General features: G+C 44.0%; 1 protein-coding gene across 3 annotated transcripts in view; it reads left to right on the top strand.

Annotated features, from left to right (window-relative positions):
• Insr (insulin receptor) overlaps positions 1-27,070 on the top strand; it is a 130,406-nt gene that overhangs the window by 89,809 nt on the left and 13,527 nt on the right. The window contains exons 8-16 of one of the 3 annotated variants that reach the window (XM_041678347.1): positions 734-990; positions 4,221-4,388; positions 8,617-8,818; positions 11,473-11,508; positions 16,906-17,180; positions 18,199-18,338; positions 21,752-21,911; positions 23,905-24,004; positions 25,841-25,908. In XM_041678347.1, the coding sequence (XP_041534281.1) occupies positions 734-990; positions 4,221-4,388; positions 8,617-8,818; positions 11,473-11,508; positions 16,906-17,180; positions 18,199-18,338; positions 21,752-21,911; positions 23,905-24,004; positions 25,841-25,908 (1,406 nt within the window). Of the gene's footprint in view, positions 1-733; positions 991-4,220; positions 4,389-8,616; positions 8,819-11,472; positions 11,509-16,905; positions 17,181-18,198; positions 18,339-21,751; positions 21,912-23,901; positions 24,005-25,840; positions 25,909-27,070 lie in introns of all 3 variants that reach the window. The other 2 variants (XM_041678346.1, XM_041678348.1) reach the window with 2 other exon arrangements.

Raw genomic sequence — 27,070 nt, 5'->3', positions numbered from 1 at the left:
GAGATTCGGTGCTCCGTGACTGGAGTCAGCGTCATGGGCTTATCACACCTCAGTGCTGCTGGCTTTGGAGCAGACCTGCATTTCAGAATTGGAAATAGGAAAAGGTTCACTTCTGGGGGTTGGAGAGGAGGCTCAACAGGTGCTCACTGCATTCCAGGACCCCACTTTGGTTTCCAGCATCCAAGTCTGGCATTTCACAGTCGCCAGATGCAGGGATCCAGGGGATCCAGCTTTTTCCTCTGTCCCCTGAAGGCACATGCATACAATTACACACACTCATATACACATTCTCACTTTCAGAAAGCCATGGAATACACTTGAAATCCCAGCTCCAAGGAAGCAGAAATGGGCAGATCTTTGGGGTCTCTGGCTAGCTAGCCTAGTCTATGAGGTGAATTTCAGGCCAGAGAAGATCACTCTATCTCAAATCACAAGGTGGGAATCAAGTGTGAATGCAATTAATCCCAATAATGAGGAGACAAGAGGCCGGCCGGGACTAGAGTCTGTCTCAACAAACAGAAAAAACAAGGAAGATGACACCTGATTGTTTCCTTTATGTCCATTCACATACACTCAAGTGAACTGCCACAAACACATACAGGCAGACACACACACACACCAAACAGAAAAGAAGTGAGTCTACGTCTTGTAACTCTCCAAGTCCCCACTCCACATAGTGCTGGATTGACATTTACACAGTAGTAACCTAGCTCTCCCTCTTATTTCTCAAAAGCCCTTATCAGAATGTGACGGAGTTTGATGGTCAGGATGCTTGTGGCTCCAACAGCTGGACTGTGGTAGATATTGACCCACCCCAGAGGTCCAACGACCCCAAGTCTCAAACCCCAAGCCACCCTGGGTGGCTAATGCGGGGTCTCAAGCCCTGGACCCAATATGCCATCTTTGTCAAGACCTTGGTTACCTTCTCAGATGAACGCCGGACCTACGGAGCCAAAAGTGACATCATCTATGTGCAGACAGATGCCACCAGTAAGTGTGTCCTGTGAATATGCGCTTGAACTGACTCTCTTGCCTTTGGTAGACAACTTAGTGATGTCCTGTGATTGGCTTCAGGAGGAGCTAAAGGCTGAGGCTCATATTTCCAGAGGATAACACTTGGGCTGGGCAGATGGCTCAGTGGGGACATTGAGTGCTGTTCCCATCACCTACATTGAAAGCTGGTAGTGACCATGTTCGTGCCTCAGAGTGTGGCCATGAGCATGTCTATAACCCCAGAACACTGGCTCATGGGCCAGGGACAAGAGGGTCACTAGGATTTGATGGCTGCCAGCCTAGCTTTAGTTTTAGTGAAAGATCCTGTTTCAAGAGAGTAAGGTAGACAGTGATAGAATGGTGTGCCTGACTTCCTCCTCTGGCCTCAGCACATGCATAGACACTACCCATCTAACACACACATGCATACATACATACACACCCCACATGCAACACACACTTCACATATATAACACACATACATCACATATAGCGCACACACTCCAGTTAACACACACACCACATATAGCACAATACTATATAGTAACACACACACATAGAGATGCACACCCATCCACCAAACGTAACATGCACACATACCACATATAACATACATATTACATGTAATACACACATACTACTTATAACACTCACACAGACACCCCATGTAACACATAGGTCATATATAACATGCATATAACATCACACATAACCATTTACAATATACAGGTACACACTAATGCAATGCACACACATATATGCACATACATGCACACACATATATACACATGCACAGATGAACACACACCACACATATATTAACACATACCTTCTTGAACTCAGCATCTGTGGTTACCTGCACAAGACTGTCTTCAACACTTGTCATGGGGAGGCGAGAGGCTTTGCTTGGGAGGCAGAGGTAAATGGATCTCTGAGTTCAGGCTCAGCCTGGTCTAAGTAGTGACTTTTAGGCCATGCAGGGTTACACAGTGAGACCTATCTTTGGAGAGGTTAATTCAATCAGTAAATAATTAGTTAATTAAAAATGAGAGCTAGACTTGGTTATACACATCTGTAGTCTTATTACTTGGGATGCTGAGGCAAGAGAATTGCTGTGTGTTTGAAACTAGCCTGGGCTATGTATCAAGACCTTGTTACAATCTCAAAACAGCACCAAAGTATAGGCAGGGGTCAGGAGTTCAGGGTCATCTCTATCTACATACTGAGTTTGAAGCCAGCCTGGACTATGTGAGATCCAGTCCTTTCTTTTTTTGATGTAAGAATTTTTTTTAATACAATCTTTTCTCATTTTATATAGCTATCTCTGTTCCCACTCCCTCCCTTCCTCCTGCCTCACCTCCCCCGCCATCCACTTCTCAGAAAGGGTAAGACTTCCCATGGGGAATCAACAAAGTCGGACACATCACTTCAAGGCAGGACCAAGATTCAGTCTTAAAAACATACAAGCAAACAAACAAACAAACAATAAGCTCCCAGAAAATAACAACAAAAGAAACTTCTGTTACTATATATTATTTTAGTTGTTTTATTATTGCTGTTATTTTGTATTAGTAAAGGTTTATCATAGGTATGTAATATGGGGAAGCATTGATGGTTCAGTGCTGTATGTGGTTTCAGATATCCACTGCAGTTATAAAATGTGCCACATAGATAAGGAGGGACTACTGCATGTTTTTTCTATTCTGTCATGAGAACTTTTCAAGTATAGAAAGAGTGCCTTCATTTGAGCATCTCCCAGCGCCTTCATTTGAGCATCTCCCAGCGCCTTCATTTGAGCATCTCCCAGCTTCCATAGGGCGCAATCTTGTTTTATTTCCACTCTCGTCTCCTTTCTCTTTAATTTTTCTTTATTTTTTTCTTTCTGGCTATAGTGTCTCATAGCAACTTCATTATATTTCTGTCCAGATTAACCCCTTTTCTTAGCTTAGTAGTTTTCAAGTAGGGATAATTTTGTTCCTCCCAGGGAAGGGAGGATGCCTGGCAATGTCTAAAGACATTTCTACTGTCACAGTTGGGAAGTGGAATGGTTGACAAGAGGTCTCTGCCCCAAATGTCAGCAAGTAGAGAATAGCAACCCCCTCACACAGAACAGAATCCATTGTTCTAGCTTCTTCACCATCTCTACTGTCATGTAGTATCTAGACCAAAGTTTAGTTTCCAGAACCTTCTACCCCCCACTCTTTGCACACTTTTTGCTTTTGCCTTGAGAACTCCATGTTCACCCTCTCCAACTCTCTCAGCCTCCAACATTCTGTGTGTGCGTGCACACATGTGGTTGCATGTGTGTATCATATTTGAATGTGGCATATGCCAGAGGTTGACACTGGAGTCTTCCTCAATTGTTTTCCATCTTATATATTGTGGCAGGCTCTCTCAGTACACCCAGAGGTTGCTGATCCTCTGTCTCTGGCTGCCGGGTTTATAGATAGGGTGCTACAGCCGTCGCTACTTGGCTTTCTGTGGGTGCTGGGGATCTGACCTGTCCTTATGCTTCTGTGGCAAGTGCATCACCACTGAGCCATCTACCTAGCCTCAGGTACCACTGTTCTTCAGAGGGGGAGTTTAGGTTGTGTTTTGTAGGCTGGTGCGTGACATCTGAATAACACCATCTGGGGCTGGGTATGTGGCTGGCTTGGTAGAGTGCTTCCCTTGCTTGTATGAATTCCTAGGTTAAATCGCCACAACCATATAAACCAGGTATTGGGGTGCATGTCTCTCATCCAAGCATGCATGAGGTAAGTAGAAGAAACAGGAGTTAAAGTACATCCTTGGCTACATTATCAAGTTTGAGACTAGTCTGGGCTACATGAGAGCCTGTCTCAAAAACAGATATAGTTTGATGGTTTCAAGTGCGTTCGGTGACTGGGTTTGATTTCGTTCCCCTGTTAACCAGAATTCATTTCTTCCCTCGATTGTCTTTGGCCCCAGGAACATCCTTCCTAGTGTCCACAACAGCAAGGGCTTTGGCATCTGACAGAGCCAGTCTGTGCAGTGAATGACACATGGTGGGCACAGAATCCACGGTGTGAATAGGCAGTCATTCCCGCCTGGGCTGGGCAAGCATTTAACTGCCTACTTTTCTCTGATGTTAAGTAACTCTAGCAGACAGAGCTTTGGTTTCAGTTGGACCACAATCCCCTGCTTAGGTACACCCAACAACTTACCTGCTCTCCTTCATGGTAACTCATTTCTTTTCTCCTTTGCAGATCCTTCTGTCCCCCTGGACCCCATATCGGTTTCTAATTCCTCATCTCAGATTATCTTAAAATGGAAGCCCCCCTCTGACCCGAACGGCAACATCACACACTACTTGGTCTACTGGGAGAGGCAGGCAGAGGACAGTGAGCTATTCGAGTTGGATTATTGTCTCAAAGGTGAGCACAGGCAACTGTCATGCGGTTGCTGTATCTTGATTCTCTTATGGGGACACAGGTTTTCTTTCCTGTTTCCCAGGGTACCCGCACAAGCATGTGTGCTTACACACACACACATACATGTGCATGTGCACACTTGCTCATATTCCATTCTTTCTCACATAAGACACACTTTGTGTTTATGTGTGTGTGCGTATGTGCATATGTGTGTGTGTACAGATCATGTGTGCGTGTATGTGTAGAATGTAGAGCTCAAAGAACAACTTTGGATGTATGTTCAAGAATGCTGTGTACCTTATTTTTAAACTTTTTTTTTTTTTGGAGACAGGGTCTCACAAAGACCACTGAACTTAAACTTACTATGTAGCTGAGGAAGACATTGGATTTTTGCTCTTCCTTCCTCTGCCTCCTAAGTGTTGGGGCTACAGGACTGTATCACCATGCTGAGTTTATGCGGGGTCAGAAATTCAAACGCATGACTGCATGGGTGCTAACATTACCCCAACAGAGCTACATCCCCATCCCATATTTTCTTTGAATTAAAAATACTTTATTCCATTTACTGATTTACCTAGTCTTTCTGTGTGGGCGGACATGTGTGAGGAGGTTAGTGGTCAGAGGTCAGCTTGCAGGAGTCTTTTGTCTTGCCAGCCATGTGGGCACCAGGGATCAAACACAAGCAGTATGGGGGCAAGCTTTTTTACCTGTTCAGTTTTTAAGATTTTGGTACTGTGCACTGAACCCAGGGCCTCATGCACACTAGACAAGTACTCTGCCTCCGAGCTACAGCCCAGCCCTCGCTTTGTGGATTTTTATTTTTATTTGAGACAGGATCTTTCACTAGCCTGTGCTAATGAGTGACCCCTAAGAATTTGCCTTTCCCCATCTTCCCAGCATTCAGATTACAAATGTACTACAAATGTACCCCACCACAACCAGCTTTTTACATGGGTTTTGGGGATCAAACTTGGACCCCTGCCTTTGCCATCTTCCTAGTACACACATAGATCTTTAGACATTTCACATGGATTCACACTCACCATCTCCCCAGTGCACACACACATTTTAGACATTGCACATGGATTCACACTCACCATCTCCCCAGTGCACACACACATTTTAGACATTGCACGTGGATTCACACTTTAAAGGCTGCCAAAAATCCAAATGCAGCGCTGTGTGATGAGCACTTTCCCAGAGTGTCCGAAGTCCTGGGTGCAGTCTGCGGACTGCAGCACGAACAAGGACGAGATATAATGGTGAAATACATCCAATGCTTCTTTCAGCCGTGAGCCACACAGTGCATAGACATACATAAAATATGTAAAAAGCAAATCTGAGTAGTGAATGTCTTCACTATTTCCGTGTGATAGAAACATTCAAAATCTTTCCACCACTGGTTATAGAGCCTGAGGTGTACCTGTGTCTGCACAAGCACAGTGGAGAAGCCTAGTTGACAGGCTGCCAAAGTAGTAGCTATAGCAACTGTTCTAGAGTTGTCTTGCATGGTCACTGTATCGTATATTTCACAATAGCTAAAGGTGGGTTATCGAAAAAGAAACCTGGCGGATGGGGCAGCAAGATGCCTCGGTGGATAGAGGTGCTTGCTGCCAAGCCTGATGACCCAAGTGATCCCTAAGACCAACATGGTGCAAAGAGAGTACTCAGGGCCAAAAGTTATAATCTGACCCTCCTCCTACAATGGCATGCACGCACACACACACACCACACTAAATGTATTAAAACGAAACAAACTGCCGCAATCCACCATCAGATCTGAGAAGGTGAAAATTTGCTGTTCATTTAGTTGTGACTTTTGTCTTTGATTCCTTTTAGCTGGCCTGTGACCTTGCAGAAGCAGGCCAAGGGGGCTGCCGGAGAGGTGTGGCTGAGGTGTGCTCAGATCCACCCCTGGCCTGGTGTCTGGTTTTGGCTAAGTCACGCAGCAAGTAGTCTGTCTCCTTTTGTGGAGAAGGGGTGGAGGACAGATGATTCCTGGGAACAGTCCCAACTCTAAGATCATGTGCTATATGCATGCCTGTGACATCATGCCCGTCTGGGCCAGGATCAGCAAGTTGATTTATCTCCTTGCATACTTTATATAACTTGAGAGCAAGCCCAGTCCTGGGCTCAGCTCTGACCTGTCGGCTCTACATTTGAGTGTACAAAACCACCTGCTACCCATGCTTCCAGCAGTGCCAAGACTTTGTTTGCTTGTTTTTGTCTTGTTTAAAAAACCCACTAACTTTTAGAAAAAGTTTGGTTTTGGTTTTTTTTTTAAACAAGGTTTCATGTGACCCAGGTTGGCCTCAAACTCAAGTGCTACGATGATAGGTGTTCTCTACAGTGCCAGGCTAAACGCAGCAAACTTTCATTCTGCAAATGGAAACTCGTGATTGCAGAGGCTGAGGGTATAGCTTGCCTGGTAGAGGGCTTCCTAGCATGCAAGAAATTCCGTGTCCATTCCCAACACCACACAGACCCAGTGTGGTGGCACAGGCCTGCAACTGTAGCATTTGGGAAGTGGAGGCAGGAAGGTCAGGCATTTAACATCATCATTACCTACATAGCAAGTTTGAGGCCATTCAGGGCTATACGAGACCCTGTCTCAGAACAAACATAAAACCACTTTAAATCCATGAATACAAAGGACTGTTTAAAAATGGTCTGATATTTGATCATCATAGAATTTATTTGCACATGTGTGTTTATGCGTGCATACATATTTCTACTCGTGTGTTTGGACTGAGCCATCTCCCCACACACATGCATACACAGATCCACACTCTGCTGGAAACATGCATAGGGCTGTGTTTGAGGTTGATGTTGGATGTTTGCTTTGTGACTTTCCACCTTGTTTTTTGAGGCAGGGTCTATCACTGAACTCAGTGCTCACCAATTTGGCTAGATTGGCTCGCCAGCGAGTTCCAGGGATCCTCCTGTGTCTACTTTCCTAGCACTGGGGAGTAAGATGAGTGTTATTATGTCTGGTTTTTATGTGGGTGCTAGGGATTGAACTCAGGTCCTCATGCTTACATGGCAGCCACTTTACCCATGGAGCCATTTCACCAGCCCCCAAGAGCTTAGACTCACAGGGAGGCCTAACTATAGTCAAATTTATATGGATGAAGGCAGAGTATGGAGGCCAGTTTAGGAGGAAATGGAGAGTCAGTGTTGAATGAGGCAATGATTGTGCCACACTGTAAATGTACAGTGCCTCTGACTGTATACCAACACAAGGTTAAATGGCAACGTTTTGTGTTTATTTAATCATACTTTCAGTCGTGTAAATAAATCACCAGTAATAGCTTTCTATTAGTGTCACCAACTGATTTTTTTTTTTAATTGTGGTAAATTCAGGTCTAAGGAAATGATGCTGGATAACAGGTTTGCTGTACAAAAACACAAGGGTTTAAGTTTGGGTCCCCAACACCCATGTAGAAGAAAGCTGGGTGTGGTGGCATGCATCTGTAGACATCACACTGCGGAGGCAGAGACAGGCAGACCTCTGGAGTGTGCTAGCCAGCCAGCCTAGCAAGTATGAGGCCCAAGTTTAGTAGGAGACTGTCTAGTAAGTAAGGTGGAGGGCTGGCAGATGTATCAGGAAGTAAAGGTACTTGCTGCCAAGTCTTACAGACTAACTTTAATTCCTGGAATCCGCATGGTGGAAGGAGAAAATAGATTCCTGAGTGTTCCTCTGATCTCCACATGTGTAACTTGGCTTGTTCTGCTCCCCCATAAAATTAACTTAATAATAACAATAAAAAGATGAAGAAATGGTCATAGAAGACACTCACTATCAACCTCTGGCATTTGTATTCACCCACATAGGTGAGAGTACATAGATACAGGTAACATATATACATATGTTATATACATATACATATATACATATACACACAGAATGCACACAAGCACACACAATAACTCCAGAACTGGTGTTATAAGACTGTAATTTGACCCTTTGGGAGGGTGAGGATGCAGGAATGAGACACCAGGCAAATCTAGGGTACAGAGTGAGTTCAGTGTCAGACTGGATAACATAGTGAAGCCCCGTCTCAGTGAGGAAAGGTCTGGAAACATGGCTTGTGATAGAGTGCTTGCCTAGAGTCCCCAATGAAGGGCTGTGGCTGTGGCCTAAGGAATGACACCCAAGATGGACCTCTGACCTCAGTGTGTGTGTGTGTGTTCTGGCAGAGATTGAGCCCTCTGCTCTGCCTCTCCCCAGGGCTGAAGCTCCCCTCACGGACCTGGTCCCCACCTTTTGAGTCTGATGATTCTCAGAAGCACAATCAGAGTGAGTATGACGATTCGGCCAGCGAATGCTGCTCCTGCCCCAAGACCGACTCTCAGATCCTGAAGGAGCTGGAGGAGTCTTCGTTCAGGAAGACCTTTGAGGATTACCTGCATAATGTGGTTTTTGTCCCCAGGTCAGAACTTAGCATGTGCTGGCTTTCTTTCTGTCTTTCAGCTTGGTGTTGGAGAGGGTGCCATTACAAATATGCCTGTGGGTGACAGTGCACTTATATATGCATGTGTGTGTGTGCACGCACACAAATACACCTGTGGGTTACAAGTTTATTCCTTTTCTTGTGCTTGATTTGAACTGAAAACAGCAGCAGACATGGCTGGATCTAGGCCCATCCCATGCATATGTCTTACAGAATGGTGGAGCTGTTGATAAGAGGGACTCTAGAAGCTGTCCGTTTGGGCTCTCTACTCTTACATGTACGGGTCTGAGCAAGTTACCATACTGCTCTGTGCCCCAGCTTTCTCATCTGCACAATTGACACAGCACAGTTGGCCTTTGGTGTCTCCAGTGGATTGGTTCCAGGACCCCGAGGGTTACTCCACAGATTCTCAAGTCTCTTATATAAACATCATAATATCTGCAAAGAACCCACTCATACCTTCATCTTTAGATAACTTATAACATCTTCAGATAGTACACATACTATATAAATAAATAATTGTTACACCATATTGTGTAACATGGGCCCCACAACAAGAAAAATGCTTATATGTGTTCACTATGACACAACTTTCTAGAATCATTCTTTGACAGTTTCATACATGTATACATGTATCTTGATCATATTGACCCTCACTTTCCCCTTATACTCCCATCAACTTGTCTGCCTCCTTCATGTTGTTCTTGTCTTCCTCTTTCTCTTCATTTTTAGACCCACTGAAATGTTGAGTGACCTTGATTGATCTTGTGTCAGGTAACCCCAGCTGCACTGAGTTCATGGGTGCAATGGCCATGTCATGTCCAAAGATAGCATTTCATAGCACTCCTCCCCATCCTCTGCTCTTCCATTCTCTCCACTTCTGCGTATTTCATTCTCTGAGCCACGGTAATGGAGTTAATACAGATTAACTGCTGCACACTCAATGGTTACTTATTCTCAGCACTGATCAGCTGTCAGTCTCTGCTAAGTGTAAAAGGAAGTTTCTCTGATTAGGTTTGAGACAGTACTAACGTACGTACATAAACAAAAATATTTTAAAGGGTAGTTTGATAACATGTTCATTTAGCAAAGCAGCAATGGTAGGTTCCCAATTAGAGCCCATTGCTTCCTGAATCATGAATTCCCTCCTGTGGAGCGGACCTCAAATCTCTGAGAGCAGTTGGTTACCTCTTGTAATGCTCGTGCCACTGGGCGCATCTTGCCGGACAGGTCTACAAATAGTTTTGATTCATAGTTGGTTGAACCCAAGAATGTAGGTCTCATGGATGCCCTGGGCTTGTAATTGCTCCTTGTATTTTAAGGTTCTATGCCTGAACGACTCTCAACCATAACATTGTATACTTGGATCCATACTTGCTACTCTGTGTGGCGGAACCCATCCTGGGCAAAAGGATGCTGACCAGCATTCTTAGTCCGCAGCTGCTCAATTCTAGTAGTATCTCTTATCCCAGATATGACAGCCAGGAGTACTTCTGGAAACTTCCAGATGTTTCCAAGAACACAAACTTTGAATATGCCTGCTGCTGAGCTTCTTTGTACTTTTCCATCGCTTTCCCTCAAATTCTTCATCAGACTTTTCCCCTGCCCACCTATCTTCCAAATTAGATGGAATTTTCCATTTCCAGAGCATATCAAAGCTCTAGAAAGTCCATGCTGGGACCGAACAAAGTTCTAGTGTTTCTAATGTCCACTCGTTTTTCCCTTGAGTAGTTTCATCTCCAGAACCATTATTTTAATTTCTTTTTCTTTATAGTATCTTCTGCCATAACTGAGTCCAAAATGTTGGGCTGGAGAGGGGGTTCAGCCAGTAAATCTCTTGCTATGCTGCCACGAGAATCTGAGCTCCACCCATAAAACTCTCATTAAAAGAGCCAGCTGTGGTGGCACTTGCTAGTAAGCCCATAGCTAAGAAGGTATTCCATAGCATAGGATGCCATCTCAACCAACTCTTCAAATTCCAGACCAGTGAGTCTCTGTCTCAGAAGGTGGCCTGCATACACACACACACACACACACACACACACACACACACACACACACAAAACAGTAAGGACTTAAATGATGCTGGATTTGGAGAAATGGCTGAATTGCTTATGGCTAGATATAGTCATATATGACATTCATGGGAATTCTGAAGTCATTTCCTCCCACATTTCCTGGATTCCCTGCACTTCAGGAAAAGTATTGATAGATCTTTTCCACTGGCCAATGATGGCAGAACTTGTGTTAGTCTTCTTTCTGTTACTAAAATGAAATAGCCAAGATCCGACACATTATGAAAAAAAAAAAAAGATTGTTTTAGCTCACAGTTTTGGTGATATATCAAAAAAGATGACATCAGAGTGGGAGGGGTATCTATTATGAGACGGGAAGCTGTATAGACTAGGGAAGAGCCAGTAAAGAGCTTCTGCTATTCCTCTTCCATTATTCCTTTTCTGCTGCTACCTCTTATTACCACTCCAAATTCCAAATCTCCAGTAGGTGACCCTTGGGGAACAGAGTCAAGCCACATCTCAAACATAACAGTGCTCTTTCTTGGAGGGAGTACTGCTTCAGGGGTGTCAGAGCCAAACGGTCCCTTGTCCTCAAAGCAATGACTTTTGTTTTCACAGAAAACCCTCTGCAGGCAGTGGTGCCGAGGACACTAGGTATGACTCAGCTGTGGGACATCCACATGGCCCTGTCGCTGTTCAGTCAGTGTGGGGTGCTAAGCCCAAAATCAGGGATTTCTGGGGCTTTCCTTATTTTGCATGTGATGAACTGCAGCTCTTGAGACTGGATGCTTCACAAATTCTCCGATTAAATGCCTTCACTGGGAAATGGAATCTGGGCATGAATGTGGGGAAAATTTTTAACTAACACACTCTTCCTAAAATATGCACTCAAGGGCACACTTCCTGGGTCCTTCCCCAATGCATCATTTTCCCTCCAGGCATTGCTCACTAAATATCTGACTACATGTAGCTGGGCACACACCCAGAACCCTGTCTGAGGCTTGAAGTTCCAGCTTCAGGTGATAGGGAATTCTACTTTTTATTAAACCCAATCTCATCCTTCCTAATGACCATTTCTCTGGGTCTCTAGACAATGCAATATGACCACAAAAGGTGACCGGTCAAAGGAATACAATGTTGCTGAATTTCAGCAGTAAACTGAGGGACAGTAGTCATAGGGAGGCCTTTAAGGACAAATGCAGACAGTCAGGGAGATGAGACTTTGTTAGCTATTGTTGGAGCACAAAGCAAGTCTAGAGAGACAGGTAGGGGCTGCTTTGAAGGATTTAATAAAATACATATTTATTTTTTAACCCTCTGAATTGAATTAGTGCTATCAATTTATGAACAAGTGTGGGGCCTTTCTTTGATGTATGTTGACCTACCACTGATCACAACTCCAAAGGAAAGTGGCTCTCCTTCCCCAGTAGCCATCAACTCCAAAGGAAAGTGGCTCTCCTTCCCCAGTAGCCATCAACTGACAATAATTCCTCAGGCAGGGCCCCAACCCCATGTTGGAATTTTTAACTGGCTTGATCTTGTGTAGGTCTTGTGTAAGTAACCATAGCTGCTGTGGGTTTGTGAGCACAATGGCCATGTCTTGTCCAGAGGACAATGTTCCCCACTGTTTGACTCTTAAACAGGTTTTTCACTGCTGAGACGTTGGGGTGGGGCTGATCTAATGTCGCAGCTAGTCCTAGCTGAGCAGCCAGGCACTTACTCTCACCACTTTGAACAGTGATGAGAGTCAATGCTTTAATCACTGCTCACTGCAATGAGAAGCTTCTCTCACCAAGGCTGAGAGCAGCACAAATCAGTGAGGAGCTAAACAAGCACTTAGAAGGCCGTTTGACGACATGATGGTTTGAAAAAGAGGCATCACTAGGTTTTCCCCAGTGATGGCTTCTCCGCCTGAGGCTGTGACCTTGTTCACAGTAGCAGGCAAGAATTTCTAGCACTGTCTGTCTCTATTTCCAGGCTAGATCTGACCTCTAGTGGCCAATTGAAATATAATCTGTTGTCAGTGAAGCTCATGAATTGTGTGGCCCACACCCTAAGCTGAATTTCTCATCCCCAGTTGATATTTGGGGATAGATTGCTCAGTGGGGTGAGGAGCATTCTGGACATGGTACGATGCTGAGAAGAATTCCTGAACTCACCCTACTCCACAGCAGGAACAGCTCAGCTTCCAGAGTAGCCATGGCAGCATTCTCTGGTTGAGCTCACTGGTTTAGTGTGGGATTGCTGAATAATGAAGTCACGTTTCTGAATGGCGTAGAGGGCTCGGTTGATATTCTTTGTCAGAGGTCATTCATTAACACAGTGGCTTTTCACTTGATATAACGTTTGAGGATTTACTTATTTTTATTTTAATATGGTTAGATATTTTGCCCTCATATACGTCTATGCACCATGTAACTGCCTGGTGCCATGAGATGCCAGAAGCGGACATAAGATTCTCTGGAACAGGAGTTATGGACAGTTGTGAGCTGCCATGTAGATGCTGGGAACTGAACTGTCTCTGCAATAGCAGCCAGTGCTACTAACCACTGAGCCATCTCTTCAGCCCTTTATTTTATTGTTATAGTATCCTATATATACTACAGCATGAATTCTAGGACAGTCAGGGCTACACAAAGACACCCTGACTCAAAACACCAAAGTAAATAAATACATGAATGCATAAAGTTATAGGTTTAGTCTTTCCCACTGCAGAAATGAGATCAAATGGAAAGCAGAGGAATGGCTGAACCCACAGTACTGCAAAAACAAAGTAAAACAGTGAATGCCACCGAGCAAAGGGCTCAGTATCAAGCAGTGCAAAATTAAAACACATGAAAATAAGATAAAACAAGACTTAGTACCCACTACTGCAAAAGTGAAGTTTAATTCCCAACACTTCAAAAATTAAATAAACACAAAACCGTTTCCTTTTTGCTAGAAAAGGCCAACATGTAGCTTGTAGGCTTATCCAAAGTAAAGCTGGTATAGATCTTCAATCTTAAAAACTGCAGGGGCTGGAGAGATGGCCCTGTATTTGAGAGTACTGACTGAAAGTGAAAAATACCCCCCCACAAAATAATATAATAATAAACATTAAAAATAAAAATTTCGGTAGAACAAAATGCATTCTCTGCCCATTGGCGTGTTTGATGAGTGCACATGGTCTTCAGATGTTCAGATATGACTCCCCCAGTGTGGGTTGTGAGGCATGAGGATTCTGGTTATTTTGTCAGGTTCAATTGTGACTGTATAGAAATTATCTCAGGCTCACTAAAATGAATGGGTTGAATTGAGGCTTAATAAATAAGCTGTTTTCTTTTTTCACTTAAGAAGGCTATTGTACATAACGAGGGATGAAAGGACAATATGCTCAGTCTTTAGTTTGTGGCTTTAGATCCAATTATCTCAAGTGAGATGCAGAGATAGAAGTGTACCTGGGAGTCAAGGCCATGCTGGGCTAAGTCTTCCCTTCCATGATGCTCCTTGGGCCTTTTTGGAGAGAGTGTAAATGTCCCAGTGAGGGCTGAGTCTGTGGGAGGGTGTAAATGTCCCAGTGAGGGCTGAGTCTGTGGGAGGGTGTAAATGTCCCAGTGAGGGCTGACCACTCCACTCTCTGGTGCCATGTTTGTAATGTCTCTGAAAATTTTGGAAAAAGACAAAACCCAGCTTTTAACCCTTAGCTTTCTAATGTTATTCCAAAGTCCAGAGTCACGGTGGTGGGTGAGGCTGCAGGCAGTACCATGTACAGTGTGCAGTATCGTCAGGCACACAGGTTTCCAGAGGCTCAGAGTTCTTTCAACCTGGCCATAGTTTCTTCCCAGGATCTGCTTTGGAAAATAGTAGGACAACACAGTAATCAAAACTGTAGTGAGGAAAGACTAGGAATGTTCTTTTCCTTTCTTTTTGGATCAAACCTAAGGTCTCATGTAAGCTAAGCATGCACTGTATCACTGAACTGTACCTTGGGGATACCCTTGTTTGAAAAATAGGAAAATGCTTAAGTGAAGGATGAATCATGAATTAAGTGATGATCTTTTGTAGCCAATGAATTTTCAGCAAGGTCATGTGCTGGGGCCAGAGAGATGGTTTATCCCGGGTGAGCCCCTGATAGATTATGCAGTCCCTGGTTATCAGCCCTAGATACATGTATGTATGAGCAACACTAAATGGACTCCATGAAATATGTGTGTGTGTGTGCATGTACATACACATTTATATAAGCTATGTGTGTGTTAATAAATTTGACATAGCTTTTATATATGTGTATATATATATTATGTGTGTGTGAATGATGATTAGAGAAGAAAAAGGTCATGAGAGGGAGTGGATGACATGGGAGGAGTTGGTGGAAATGATGTAAATACAGTACTCATATATGAAATAATTAAACATGTACACACACACACACACACACACACACACATAAAAGCCGCACACACACCATTTGTAGAAAATCCCAATTTTAGCTGAGGAAAAAGCCATACCCAAACAGAAATCTTCATCTTAAGACTTTTTAAAAAGAGTTTATTTTTTATTTCTGTGTATCTGTGAGCATATGCCATGTGTGTGCAGGTGTCTGCAGAGGCCAGAAGAGGGTGTGGGACTCTGGAGCTGTTGCAGGAGGCCTGATCTGGGGTGCTGGGAAACTAACTCAAGTCCTCTGGAAGTTCAGGAAGCTCTCTTAACCTCATGTTTTAGGAAAGTACTCAGGGGTTGTTTCCCATCTAGCAGGTGTAGTAAGCAGCTGGCTGGATCATCATCACGCTCCCATGGCTTATAAGCAAAAGTAATTGTGCAGAGGGAGCCGTGGATCATGGGAGCTATGAAGAATTTACATTTCCACATATACTTTCTGCAGTTTTTAGTGTGTCATCTCTCAGTATTTATTTTCTGTGTCTCTTTAAGGGGCAGGGGCATCTGCCCACTTAATGGTTCTTTCTTTTTCTCGCTCTAACCCCAGTGTAGAATTTCATTACCAAGAATCGATGCTTCACCTCTCAAGTTTCACAGCACTCTCTGTTAACAACGCGTGTTTGAATGACAATGTAGGGCCTGGGATGATGGATCAGTTAGTGAAATGCTTGCCTTGTCAGCATGAGGAATTGAGTAAAAACAAAAAACAAACAAACCCTGGAAGCTCAGTGATTTAAATTCTTACTGCTCTTACAGAGGACCTAAGCTCAGTTTCCAGCACCCACATGAAGTGACCCACATCTGCCTGTAACTCCTGCTCTAGGGAATCTGATGACCTCTTCTGGACTCTGAGGGTCTTTGCACTCACTTGCAAATACCCACACACATATACAAAGACTTAGAAATAGAAATAAGTCTTAAAAACAAGGCCCAGCATGGTGACTCAATTTGTAATCCCAGTGCCGGGAAAGTGAAGCGAGGTGGTTCCCTGGGTCTTGTTGACTGGTCATCTTAGCCTACTCCGTGAGTTACAGGTTAATGAGAGAGACTGCTTTAAAGAAGAAGAAAAAAAGCCAAGGTGGACAGCACTTGAGGAACAACACTCAAGATTGACCTCTGGCCTCCTTGTGAAGCTGCACACACATGAGCATACACATGCATATGTGTACATGACCATCACAGACCGATTGTGTGGGACTGTAGATAGTACCCTTGACACCCCTGTCCTAATAGCTACACTCCTACATTTTTCCATGTATACATGAGCATCACAGACTGATTGTGTGGGACTGTAGATAGTACCCTTGACACCCCTGTCCCAATAGCTACACTCCTACATCTTTCCAAATCTTTCTTACTCTGTCCCTTATGGACCATTCTTCAGAAAATTGGAAACCTTCAATCAAGCATGTTGAGGAGAACTTGGGGGTAGCCCTAGAGTCAAGAACATTTAGGGTGGGTGTGCCTTCATAGCCAGTGTCTCTGACAAAGACATCTATGTGGAAATCAGTCTGTGTCCTCTGCACCTCTCCTCCACTCAAGACTCTTTTTAGTTAATTAAGCATTGCTTTCCTCAGTATAATTTTATTTTAAGATGGTGATGTCATGACCCCCACACATGCTCTCTTCCCACAGGCCATCTCGAAAGCGAAGATCCCTTGAAGAGGTGGGGAATGTGACAGCCACCATGCCTACACTTCCAGATTTTCCTAACACCTCCTCCACCATTGCACCTACGAGTCAGGAGGAACACAGGCCATTTGAGAAAGTGGTGAACAAGGAGTCACTTGTCATCTCTGGCCTGAGACACTTCACTGGCTATCGCATTGAGCTGCAGGCATGCAACCAAGACTCCCCAGAAGAGAGGTGCAGTGTGGCTGCCTACGTCAGTGCCCGAACCATGCCTGAAGGTGGGCTTGCTTTCCTCTGGGTTTACAATTTACAGGGTTGGAGACCCACTGGGCCACAGACAAGTCCTCTCCTCTCTGCATAGTGTAGATGTTTTCTAAAAGTAAAGTGTTCTCTATTGTTTTTGTTCCAAGACGGACCTCTTCCTTTGTTTCCGAGGTTGGCATTGAACTCCTAGTCTTAGGGAGTCCTTCTCGCTACTCAAGTGTTTCCTGAGTAGTTGGGACTTGCTGGAGTGTCTTAGTTTCTTTTCCTGTAGTTTTGATAAAAGTCCTAACAAAGCTGCTTAAAGGAGAAAGGATTTATTTTAGCTCACAGTTCAAGGTACATTTCACTGTACCTGGGATTTCAGTGCAGAAGGAGCTTGGGGCAGCTGGTTCTATCACATCCACAGTCAGAAGAAGAGAACAGCACATGCATGCTGGTTTTCAGTTCCCTTTCTCCATTTTTACAGTCTATATCCCGAGCAGGGAATGGTGGCACCCAAAGTGGGTCTCTCCAACTCACTTAAACACAATTGAGATAACCCCCACAGACAAGATCAGATTCCCACCTTTCATTTGATTCTAGGTCATGTAGGTTGGCAATAAACATTAAACATCACACACTGTATCCTAATCTTTTCTCTGTGTGTGTCTATATGTGTGCCTAGGTGTGGTGAAGCCAAAAATCAACCATGGGCATCTTTTTTTAGGTGCCATCCACTTAGGATCTCTTATGGGTCTGGTACTTGATTTGGTCTGGCTGGCTGGTCAGTGCGTTCCAGGGATGGGCTTGTCTATCTTTTCAACACTGGATTATCAGAACACTATGTTCCAGCTCTTGTGTGTGGGCTCTGGGGATTGAACGTGGGTTTTATTGACTGAGCTATCTTCTCACTTCATGAGTTTATTTTATTTTCTGATGAAGAAAATAAGACGTGGGAAAATTACAACCAGGTCCCTCAGCTGTTGAGACCCTGGTGGCAGGAATGAATTTCGATTCAAGAATTAATATCTGAGCTTTTAATGTTTCTCATAGCTAAGGCAGATGACATTGTTGGCCCTGTGACCCACGAAATCTTTGAGAACAATGTTGTACACTTAATGTGGCAAGAGCCAAAGGAGCCCAATGGTCTGATTGTGCTGTATGAAGTGAGCTATCGGCGATATGGTGACGAGGTAAGGATTCCAGATCTTGGTGTTGTATGGAACTATTCCAGGGGAAATGTGAACAAATTGGGACCAGTGACAGACCAAAGTAAGGGTGTGACCAGAGTCCAATTTGATGAGCCAATGACTTTTTATTGGGAGTTATTTAGAGTGGCAAGGATAAGGGCTTATGGTCATGGGGATAATTCAAAAGCAGATGCATCACCAAAAGCCCACCACACAGCGTGGATGATAACTCATGAAAACTGGAACCCGGGAGCTCTCTGCAGGACTTTGCAGAGAACCCTCCTAGTCAGAGTCTCATCTCCTCAGCAGTTCTGCTGCATAACCTCAGGGAAGGTGAGGCCTTGTGGGTCCCAGAAGTTTTAGTGACTTCCTCAGACTTATGAGGTGTGGACTTCCTGAGCCTTTCAGAGCCTCCCTTTAGAACTTTCTGAGTCTTAAGGAACTTCCTTCCAGACTGGAATGTTTTAGTTTTTGGAAGTTGCTATACAATACTGGGTAGGAACTAAGTTTCTCGGCTACCCATTGCTTCTCACATCAGATGCTGTCTTTAATTAGAGTTCGAAACCCTGATGACCATCTTTTCAGGAAGATAGACAGAAATGTCAATTGAGAATCTTTTATTTCTTTTATCACTTCAATTTTAAAAAAATTAAATTAATTTATTGTGTATGAAGAGGTGGGGGAGCATGTGGCCATGCCATAGCCTGCTCTGTTTAAGGAGTCAGAGGACAGTTTTTGAGAATCAGCTTGCTCTTTCACTGTGTGGGTCCTGGCGATTGAACTCAGGTCACTGGACTGTGCTTCAAGCTAAAGTGCTTGCTGAGCCATCTTACTTCCCAGTCTTTCTTCTTATTTGTGTGTAGATTTTTAGCTGTGTCCTTCAAACTGCTTCGTGGGCTGTTTAGATTTGTGTCCTTTGTCATGGGATGGGGCTCGCTCCACTTTAGGGAGATTCATCTCAGTCCAGGAGTGTGCATTATTTAAAACTTTCTTATGTGCCTCTTTGCCACACCAGACACTGTGGCGTTTGATGTGAGCATGCAAAGAAAGTAGGAATTCAGTAGAGACTCCAAAGTCATATCTAAGGTACCCAAGGGCCCACTGTGAGCTGACACTCAGTGATGTTACAGCTGCCTCTAAGCTGCCGGGAAGCCCACCGAGAGCTGAACACCCACCTTTCACCAGGTGCTGCAGGTCTGAACTGCGTACTCGTGTTTCTGCAGCAAGCCCTTTACTAAGTGGACCATCTGTAGGCCCTAAACCCTCATTTTTTCGGGGGGCCATCCTGGGCTCTGTATTCAGATAGAATTAAGCTATTTAATTTTTATAGATTTGCAAACATGCGAGCATATTCATATGTGTTTTACATATATATCGGCTCTGTATTCATAAGTTGCTTTCTTCTGCCTCATGATGTTTCTGTCCTCATAGGCTCTGGAATTAGAATTCACAACTGCTATATAGGCAGAGAATATAATTTCATGATTGAAGTGTAATTTAGTTTTAGACATACTTAACTTTGCTATTGTACTCTGAAGGCAACATGAACTCCATGTAAATGTTATTGTGTACCTATAAAATTTCATAAGACAGATGATGGGCCGTGTTTATCCATATGCCCTTAATATAGCAAAACTGACTTCATGAAACTTTCAGAGTTCTAATAACATATAATAAATCCTTATAAGCAGATAGGATTCCTCTGAGGACCCTTTCCTCCCGGGACTGTGTCTCTTTTTGGCACCCAAAGATGGCACTTTAACAGTGACTCAGAGCATGGAGTCAGCACCCTATGACCTGCAGAACAAATCAATCTTTCCTTCTTTCCTTCTTTCCTTCTTTCCTTCCTTCCTTCCTTCCTCTCTCCCTCCCTCCCTTCCTTCCTGTCTGCCTTCCTTCCTTTCTTTTGACTTTTATGCATGTATACTATGATTGTGTGTGTGTGTGTGTATCATTGTTATTAGTGTGAATGTGTGCCACCTGTGTGCAGACACCTGGATGTTCTGGATCTGGACTTACAGGTGGTTGTAAGCCTTATGGGCAGTGAAAACCAAACCAATACCTTCTGCAAGAGCAACAAGTGCTCTAAACTGTTGAGCCATCTCTTCAGCCCTAGTTTATTTTTGATCAAATTTCCCTGTTCATTTTTCTTTGTGTATGTGTGTGTTGTGCATATGTGTGTGTATGTATACAACACACATATGTTGTGTGCTCTTTGTGTGGTGTATCTGTCTCTGTGTGTCTCCCCAAATGTAGTGTGTAACTGCGTGTGCATCTGTCTGTGGCTGTGGTTTGTACCTGTGTCTGTGTGTTGTATCTCTGTGTGTGTATGTCTATGTGTTGTGTGTTCACAGAGAGCACTTATGCTCCTGATCTTCCATGCATTCTTTCCTTGCTCTACCCATTAGGCATCTATGGTGATTATCCAGCCTTAGAGATGGGCCTCCCTTGTGCCCTCAGCAGCTCTCCTGGGCTTCTGTCCTTTTCTGCTTGATGACTCCTTCAGTTGGGAAGAACCTTAGGACTGAGTTCTCCACCCACCTCCTGCACCTCGTCCAGCACATTTCTTTTCTCCTTACTGATATCACTTGATGAGCACAGGGGCTCTTACATTTTCTCTTCCCATCCCAGTTCTTAGTTGAGGGGTGAGTGATGGAACTACTTGGAAAATTTTGGAATTTTGGGTCTGGTGATCACAGACTTGACAAAGTTATTCCCTAGAGATCCTGGCCTCACTCCTAATGAGCCCTGAGTCCATGCTTCTTAGGGTTGTGTGCCCCCAGTTTGTTTAGATATTACATCTAATAAGTCTTCAGAGGAATGCCAACTCTTTTTTTTTCTTCTTTCTTTTTTGAGACAAGACTGGCCTCAAACTTCTTATGTAGCCAGTATAGGAGGGGGTGGCCTTGGTCTTCTGCATTTCTGACCTCCATCTTCCTATGTTTGTTGAGAGGCATGTGCACCAACCTGGTTATGTGGGGCTGAGAGGGAACCCAGGGTTTGAGCATGCTAGGCAAGCTCTTTGCCTCCTGAATCACAGCTCCATTATTGCTTTCCAACCACAGTGAGGGGCAGTGGAATGGCTCAGGGTGGAACCCTTGCTGAGAATCCTCCAGTGAGGGGCTGGGGACCTGGCTAGGTTCCAGAGAACTGGCCTCCAAATCACCTGTGCTATGGAGACCAACTTGAGCTGCATGAGACCCTGTCTCAAGAAAGCAAAAGCAACAACCCCACCCGCCACAAATAAAAACAGAAAGAAACAAATGAATTCTCAGAGCCTCTGACAGGTCAGGCTCTTGCCTTCCTTTTTACTCTCTCTGATTGACCTGTGTGGGAGCATAATCGTAATGTCCCTTCCTGGGAGGGATGTGCCCAGATGTGCAAAACTCAACTAACCACCTTTTCTTTTCTTCCAGGAGCTGCACCTCTGTGTCTCCAGGAAGCATTTTGCCCTGGAGCGGGGCTGCAGGCTGAGAGGGCTCTCCCCAGGGAACTACAGTGTTCGAGTCCGGGCTACCTCCTTGGCAGGCAATGGCTCCTGGACAGAACCCACCTATTTTTACGTGACTGATTATTGTAAGTCTCCATAGCAACCTCAGGTGGTTGGATCTGTGCTCGGTGCTGTAGGAATGGTAGAACATTTTAAACAATGGCACCGAGGGAAAGAAGTGGCTGGTGCTTTCATTTTGGGTCTACCAAAACTGTGATATAACCAGCTCGACATGTTTGCTGACCCTTTCTACCAAGAGGTCACATCCTCATCACCCACATAAAATTCTGGGCATGCCCATGTGCAAACTGTAACCCTGACTTGGGCAGATCCCTGGGGCGTACTGGCCAACCAGTAAGATCTGTGTTCACTGAACAAGCCTACCTCAAAAAACAAGGTATAGAGCAAGGAAGGGTTTATGGAGGATTGAAGGGGGGAAAGGGAGTGGGAAATGATGTAATTATATTATAATCTTAAAAAGAAATAGAAGAAGAAATGACAGTGCTAGGGAGGCAGAGACAGAGTTCCGAGCCAACCTGGTCTGCATAGTGTATTTCAGGCTAGTGAGGGCTAACAACTAAGATCTTCTCTCCAAGAAAACAAACAAAAGAAACAACATGCAAACAAAGAGAGAGAGAGAGAGAGAGAGAGAGAGAGAGAACTCGATAGGAAGATACTTGATGTAGATCAACCTTTTGGCCTCCGTGGGCAAGTAGTATACATGTACAAACACATACATACACACACTGATTAATAATAAAGTATATACTTTAAAGTCATTAATCATTGGAGTGTGTGTGTGATTAAGACACATTGTATACATATATAAATTGTTAAATAGTACATTAAAATTCAAAAAAGTTAAAACTCAAAAATTTTATAACTTTTCAGAGTACTTTGTTCTGAGTCTAGCCTCCCTTCTCTTAAAGGAGAAGAGAGGAGGCAGGGACACAAGGCTTGTAAACAGACAACATTTGTTTGCCAAGTTTTATTCAGCCACTGGTATTTATAAATATATCCTATGGGCTATGAGCCAGCAAGTGCAAGGGGGCAGTTTGCTGTCAGTTCACAGGAATGCTCAAAGTGGGATTGCTCAGGCCAGAACTGGTGACAGAAGTCATGATGAAGCACGGGCTGGGAGATCTTCCTGTCTCTGCCTCTGTTGTAATAGGAGCGGTGGGCTACATTCCTGGCACCCGGCTGCCCGCACGGCTAGCTTTATACCCGAAATAATTACATGGAAACCGTATTCTTTTAAACACTGCCTGGCCCATTAGTTCCAGCCTCTTATTGGCTAGCTCTTACCTATTGATCTAACCCATTTCTAATAATCTGTGTAACACCACAAGGTGGCTTACCAGAAAAGATCTTAACCTGCGTCTGTGTCGGGTGGGAGAATCATGGTGACAGACTGACTCGGCTTCTTTCTCCCAGCATTCTGTTCTGTCTACTCCGCCTATCTAAGCTGCTGTCCTATCAAAAGGGCCAAGGCAGTTTCTTTATTTAACCAATGAAAGCAACAGATAGATACAAGACCCACCTCCATCATGCCTCTGTACTATGAATCCAAGTCTGTAACACCTCACCCAGGTTTTCACATGCTTTTATGTGGAGCTCTAACTCAGGTCCTCATGGTTGCAAAGCAAGCACTTTATTGACTGAGCTGTCTCCCACACTTTCCCCTTCAACTTCAGGTGAATTTTATGACAAACACCAAAAACCCTGAGTCCACTTAGTGTTGCCAGCGTGTATCAGGTGTAGGGTCATCTACTGAAATAGATTGGCCGTATCCCTGAAGAAAACTGACTCTTCCTCTTAGCAGCCGTCAGTTGCCATGGCTCCCACATGCTGATCACATAGTCCATAGGACATAGGTCCCACATGTAAAGACCATGTCTTGCTTGAAATAGCCTAGGAATTTGCTTTATTGCCCAGGGTGGTATTGAACTCACGATCCTCCTGTCTCCGTTCCATCCCAATACCAGGTACTGAGATGACAAAAGCCAGTGTTCAGTGGTGTAATTTTTGCTATCAATACATTTTATACTAAACTTGTACCTTCTTATTCTGTTGCAGTAGATGTCCCATCAAATATTGCCAAAATTATCATTGGGCCCCTCATCTTTGTCTTCCTCTTCAGTGTTGTGATTGGAAGTATTTATCTATTCCTGAGAAAGAGGTAAGCAAGGGTGTGCTGACAAATGGCTAACAACCAACTTTCTTGGGTAAAAACAAACAAACAAACAGTAATATAAATACTGAATTAGATAGAGGCAAGTTTCTTACAAGGGTTACTTAGGGATGTGCTACATGCAATACTCATGGTAATAAGTTTACTGTATAATACTATGATGTACTCTTGATTACAAATTTCCTCTAGCTCACTGATTCTGCCTGCATGCTTCCATTGATAGATTTTTACCCAGATCTTAATATCTGCAGCCAGCCTAGAGTTATAGCTGATGAGGAAGCATACATAATTCCGTCATGCATTAGTTAATTTCCTGTTGCTGCAATAAAAAACCTTGACATACAACAACTTTGGGGAGGAAAAGTAGATTTTGTCTTACAGTTCCAGAAGGAGATTCAGTCCACTGTGACAGCAAAGACCTGGCTACAGGAGTATTAGTCTAGTTGTTCACTATTCATCTGGACCCAAGAAGTCGAGAGAGAACAGAAAGTGGGCCTGGGCTGGCAAACTGCAAAGCCCGTTCTCTCAGTGACACACTTCCTCACCAAGGCTCCGCCTTCCTGTAACCTTCCAAAACAGTGCACACATTTAATGTTAGATCATTTCTTATTCAAACCACAATGAAGCATAAACATTGGTTTACTTGTTTTTGCTGTTTCAGATAGCTTACAGGACAATGGGTCTCATTATGATGGTTTTGTACATATATATCAGTATAGTTCTTTATATAGACCCCCCTCCCTTGTTCCTCCTTCATCCTTACTGGTCCCTTTCTTCCCCAGAAGTCATCCACCTTTCTGTTTTCATGTCCCATATATATGGGGGACACTTACACATCATTTTGTCTTTATCCCCCTTACCCTCTTCCTCTCTCCTTCTAGCGCCCTATCTACTGTTCTGTAATTTATAGCTGCCTTTGTCTTTCTGAGTCTGGGTTATTTTGCTTAACCTGATGATGTCCAATTCTATCTTTGCTCTGTTTTTCTCAGGCAGGGTCTTCCCCTATAGCCAAGGTTGGCCTTGAACTTGTGATCATCCTACCTCCTACCTCAGCTTCCCAAATACTAGGCTTGCAGGTGTGTGCCCCCCACCTACAGGTATGCATCAGCCTCATTTTGTCCGTCCCTCTTTTCGTTAAAGAGTAAGACAAAAATTAAGGGAGACAAGGGGAAACACATATTTGATAACTACAAGCAATACCTTTGCCAAATCAGGTAGTTTTTATATGGGGCAGAACAACTTTTTGTGTCATTTATCATGTCATCATGGCACAGCTGACATACTTTGAAATTCAGTCTGCTTTATGGTACGGGGTTCCTTTCTGTTGCTATGATAAAGCAATCTGGGAAAGAAAGGGTTTTTTTTAGTTTACATTACAAGTCACAGTCAGGGCCTCTGTTTCACAAGTAGAAACTCGAAGTAGAAACCATGAAGGAATGTTTGCTTGCTGTTTTACTGACTCCTGCTCAGCTTGCTTGCTCATACAGCCCAAGACTACCTGCTGAGGGATGATGCCACTGACAGGGGGCTGGACCTCCTGTATTATTATTAAACAAAACATACCCTCTTAGACATGTTCACAGACTGATCTGATCTAGGCAATTCCTCAATTCAGGCTTCTCCTCTTAGATGACTCTAGTCTGTGTCAGGCTGACTAATGAAGGCTAACCTGGACACTAATTAACATTGTTGTCTCTCACTTTCTCTAAGTTGGACAAAATGTAGAACCATGAATCCATTCATGATTTGTAGTGTTTGCCTGTTTCCAGTGTCCAGAATGCCATGGGATGCTCAAGCTGGTGTGTCTATCTTTTCCTCCTCTAGGCAGCCAGATGGGCCGATGGGACCACTGTATGCATCTTCAAACCCTGAATACCTCAGTGCCAGTGATGGTGAGCACCTCTTCCTTTTTTGTTGGAAGCCAGGACTTCGCCCTTGATTTCCTTTGCCACAATGTTAACGTCATATCTGAGGATTGGCTAGCATCACAGGGAGAAGGGAAAAACATCTCAGAGAGGCTGAGAGAAACCCCGTTGAGTGCTGAGCATGCCTGTCTGCCCTTGCTGCAGAGACTCTGCTACTATGGAATTTAGATCCGTTGTCTGGACCTGCCTGGGTTGCTTGATAGCATTTTCTTGGGATCTTCAGGTTGGAATTTGAGACTAAAAACTTTGTGCCACAGCCATAGGAATGTTGCAAAGTCAGGACCAGACTGCCCCCCCCCCCCCAACACACACACAATTTGTCATTCTTGTTAGAAATTAGAAGTCATGATAGGACACTGAGAGAAGAGAAGTGTAGATAATAATGTTGGGAAATGGGTCAGTTGGTAAAATGTTACTGCCCACACCTGAGGACTGAGTATGACCCATAGTGTTCATGTAAACATCTGGGTGCTATGGTATGTACCTGTCATTCTTGCACTGGGGAAGCAGGGACATGAGGCTTAATAGCAAATCAGCCTGGCTTAATCTGTCATCTCCAGGTTCAGTGAGAGATCATTGCTTGCAAAGGAGGTAGAGCGTGATTAAGGAAGATTCCTATTGTCAGCCTCTGACCTTCATGTGTATAAGTACACATGTGTACTTACCCATAAATTCATGCACACACAAATGTATATACACATATCCACACAAACTGTAAACAAGTGAAGGTAGGATGGGTCAGGTAGGAGCTGAATGAGTGCTAGGGAGACTTTTGCTCCCTAGCAAAAGTGGTGGTAGCTGAGTGTAAACTGATGCTGATGTTGGGAGATTAGCATTTACACTCAACACCAGTCCTAACTGTCCCTAAGGACAGTGGGTGGCCTCTAGAGAGAAGACATGCCTCTTTTCCAAGAATTTCATAATTTGGCATATTTTCTTTAAAGCACCTCATGTAGCACAATCAATGTTTGAGTTTCAAGGCATGAAAGTATTGATTGGGCCTGTAGGTTGTTGCCTTGGATAACCCCACTCACTAGTGTTGGTTAGTAGGCTGGGTGGTCCCAAGGAGTAGCCAAGCTACAGGCAGCTCAGTCTCTCCTTCTAGGTGGTCTCTTGCATGGTGTCCTTC

This window comes from Microtus oregoni, unplaced genomic scaffold, assembly GCF_018167655.1.
Source record: "Microtus oregoni isolate MIOR12 unplaced genomic scaffold, Mior012 000029F_ref0000214, whole genome shotgun sequence".
NCBI lineage: Eukaryota > Metazoa > Chordata > Mammalia > Rodentia > Cricetidae > Microtus > Microtus oregoni.
The sequence above is the reverse complement of the archived record's forward strand: the minus strand, read 5'-3'. Positions and strand labels throughout refer to the sequence as shown.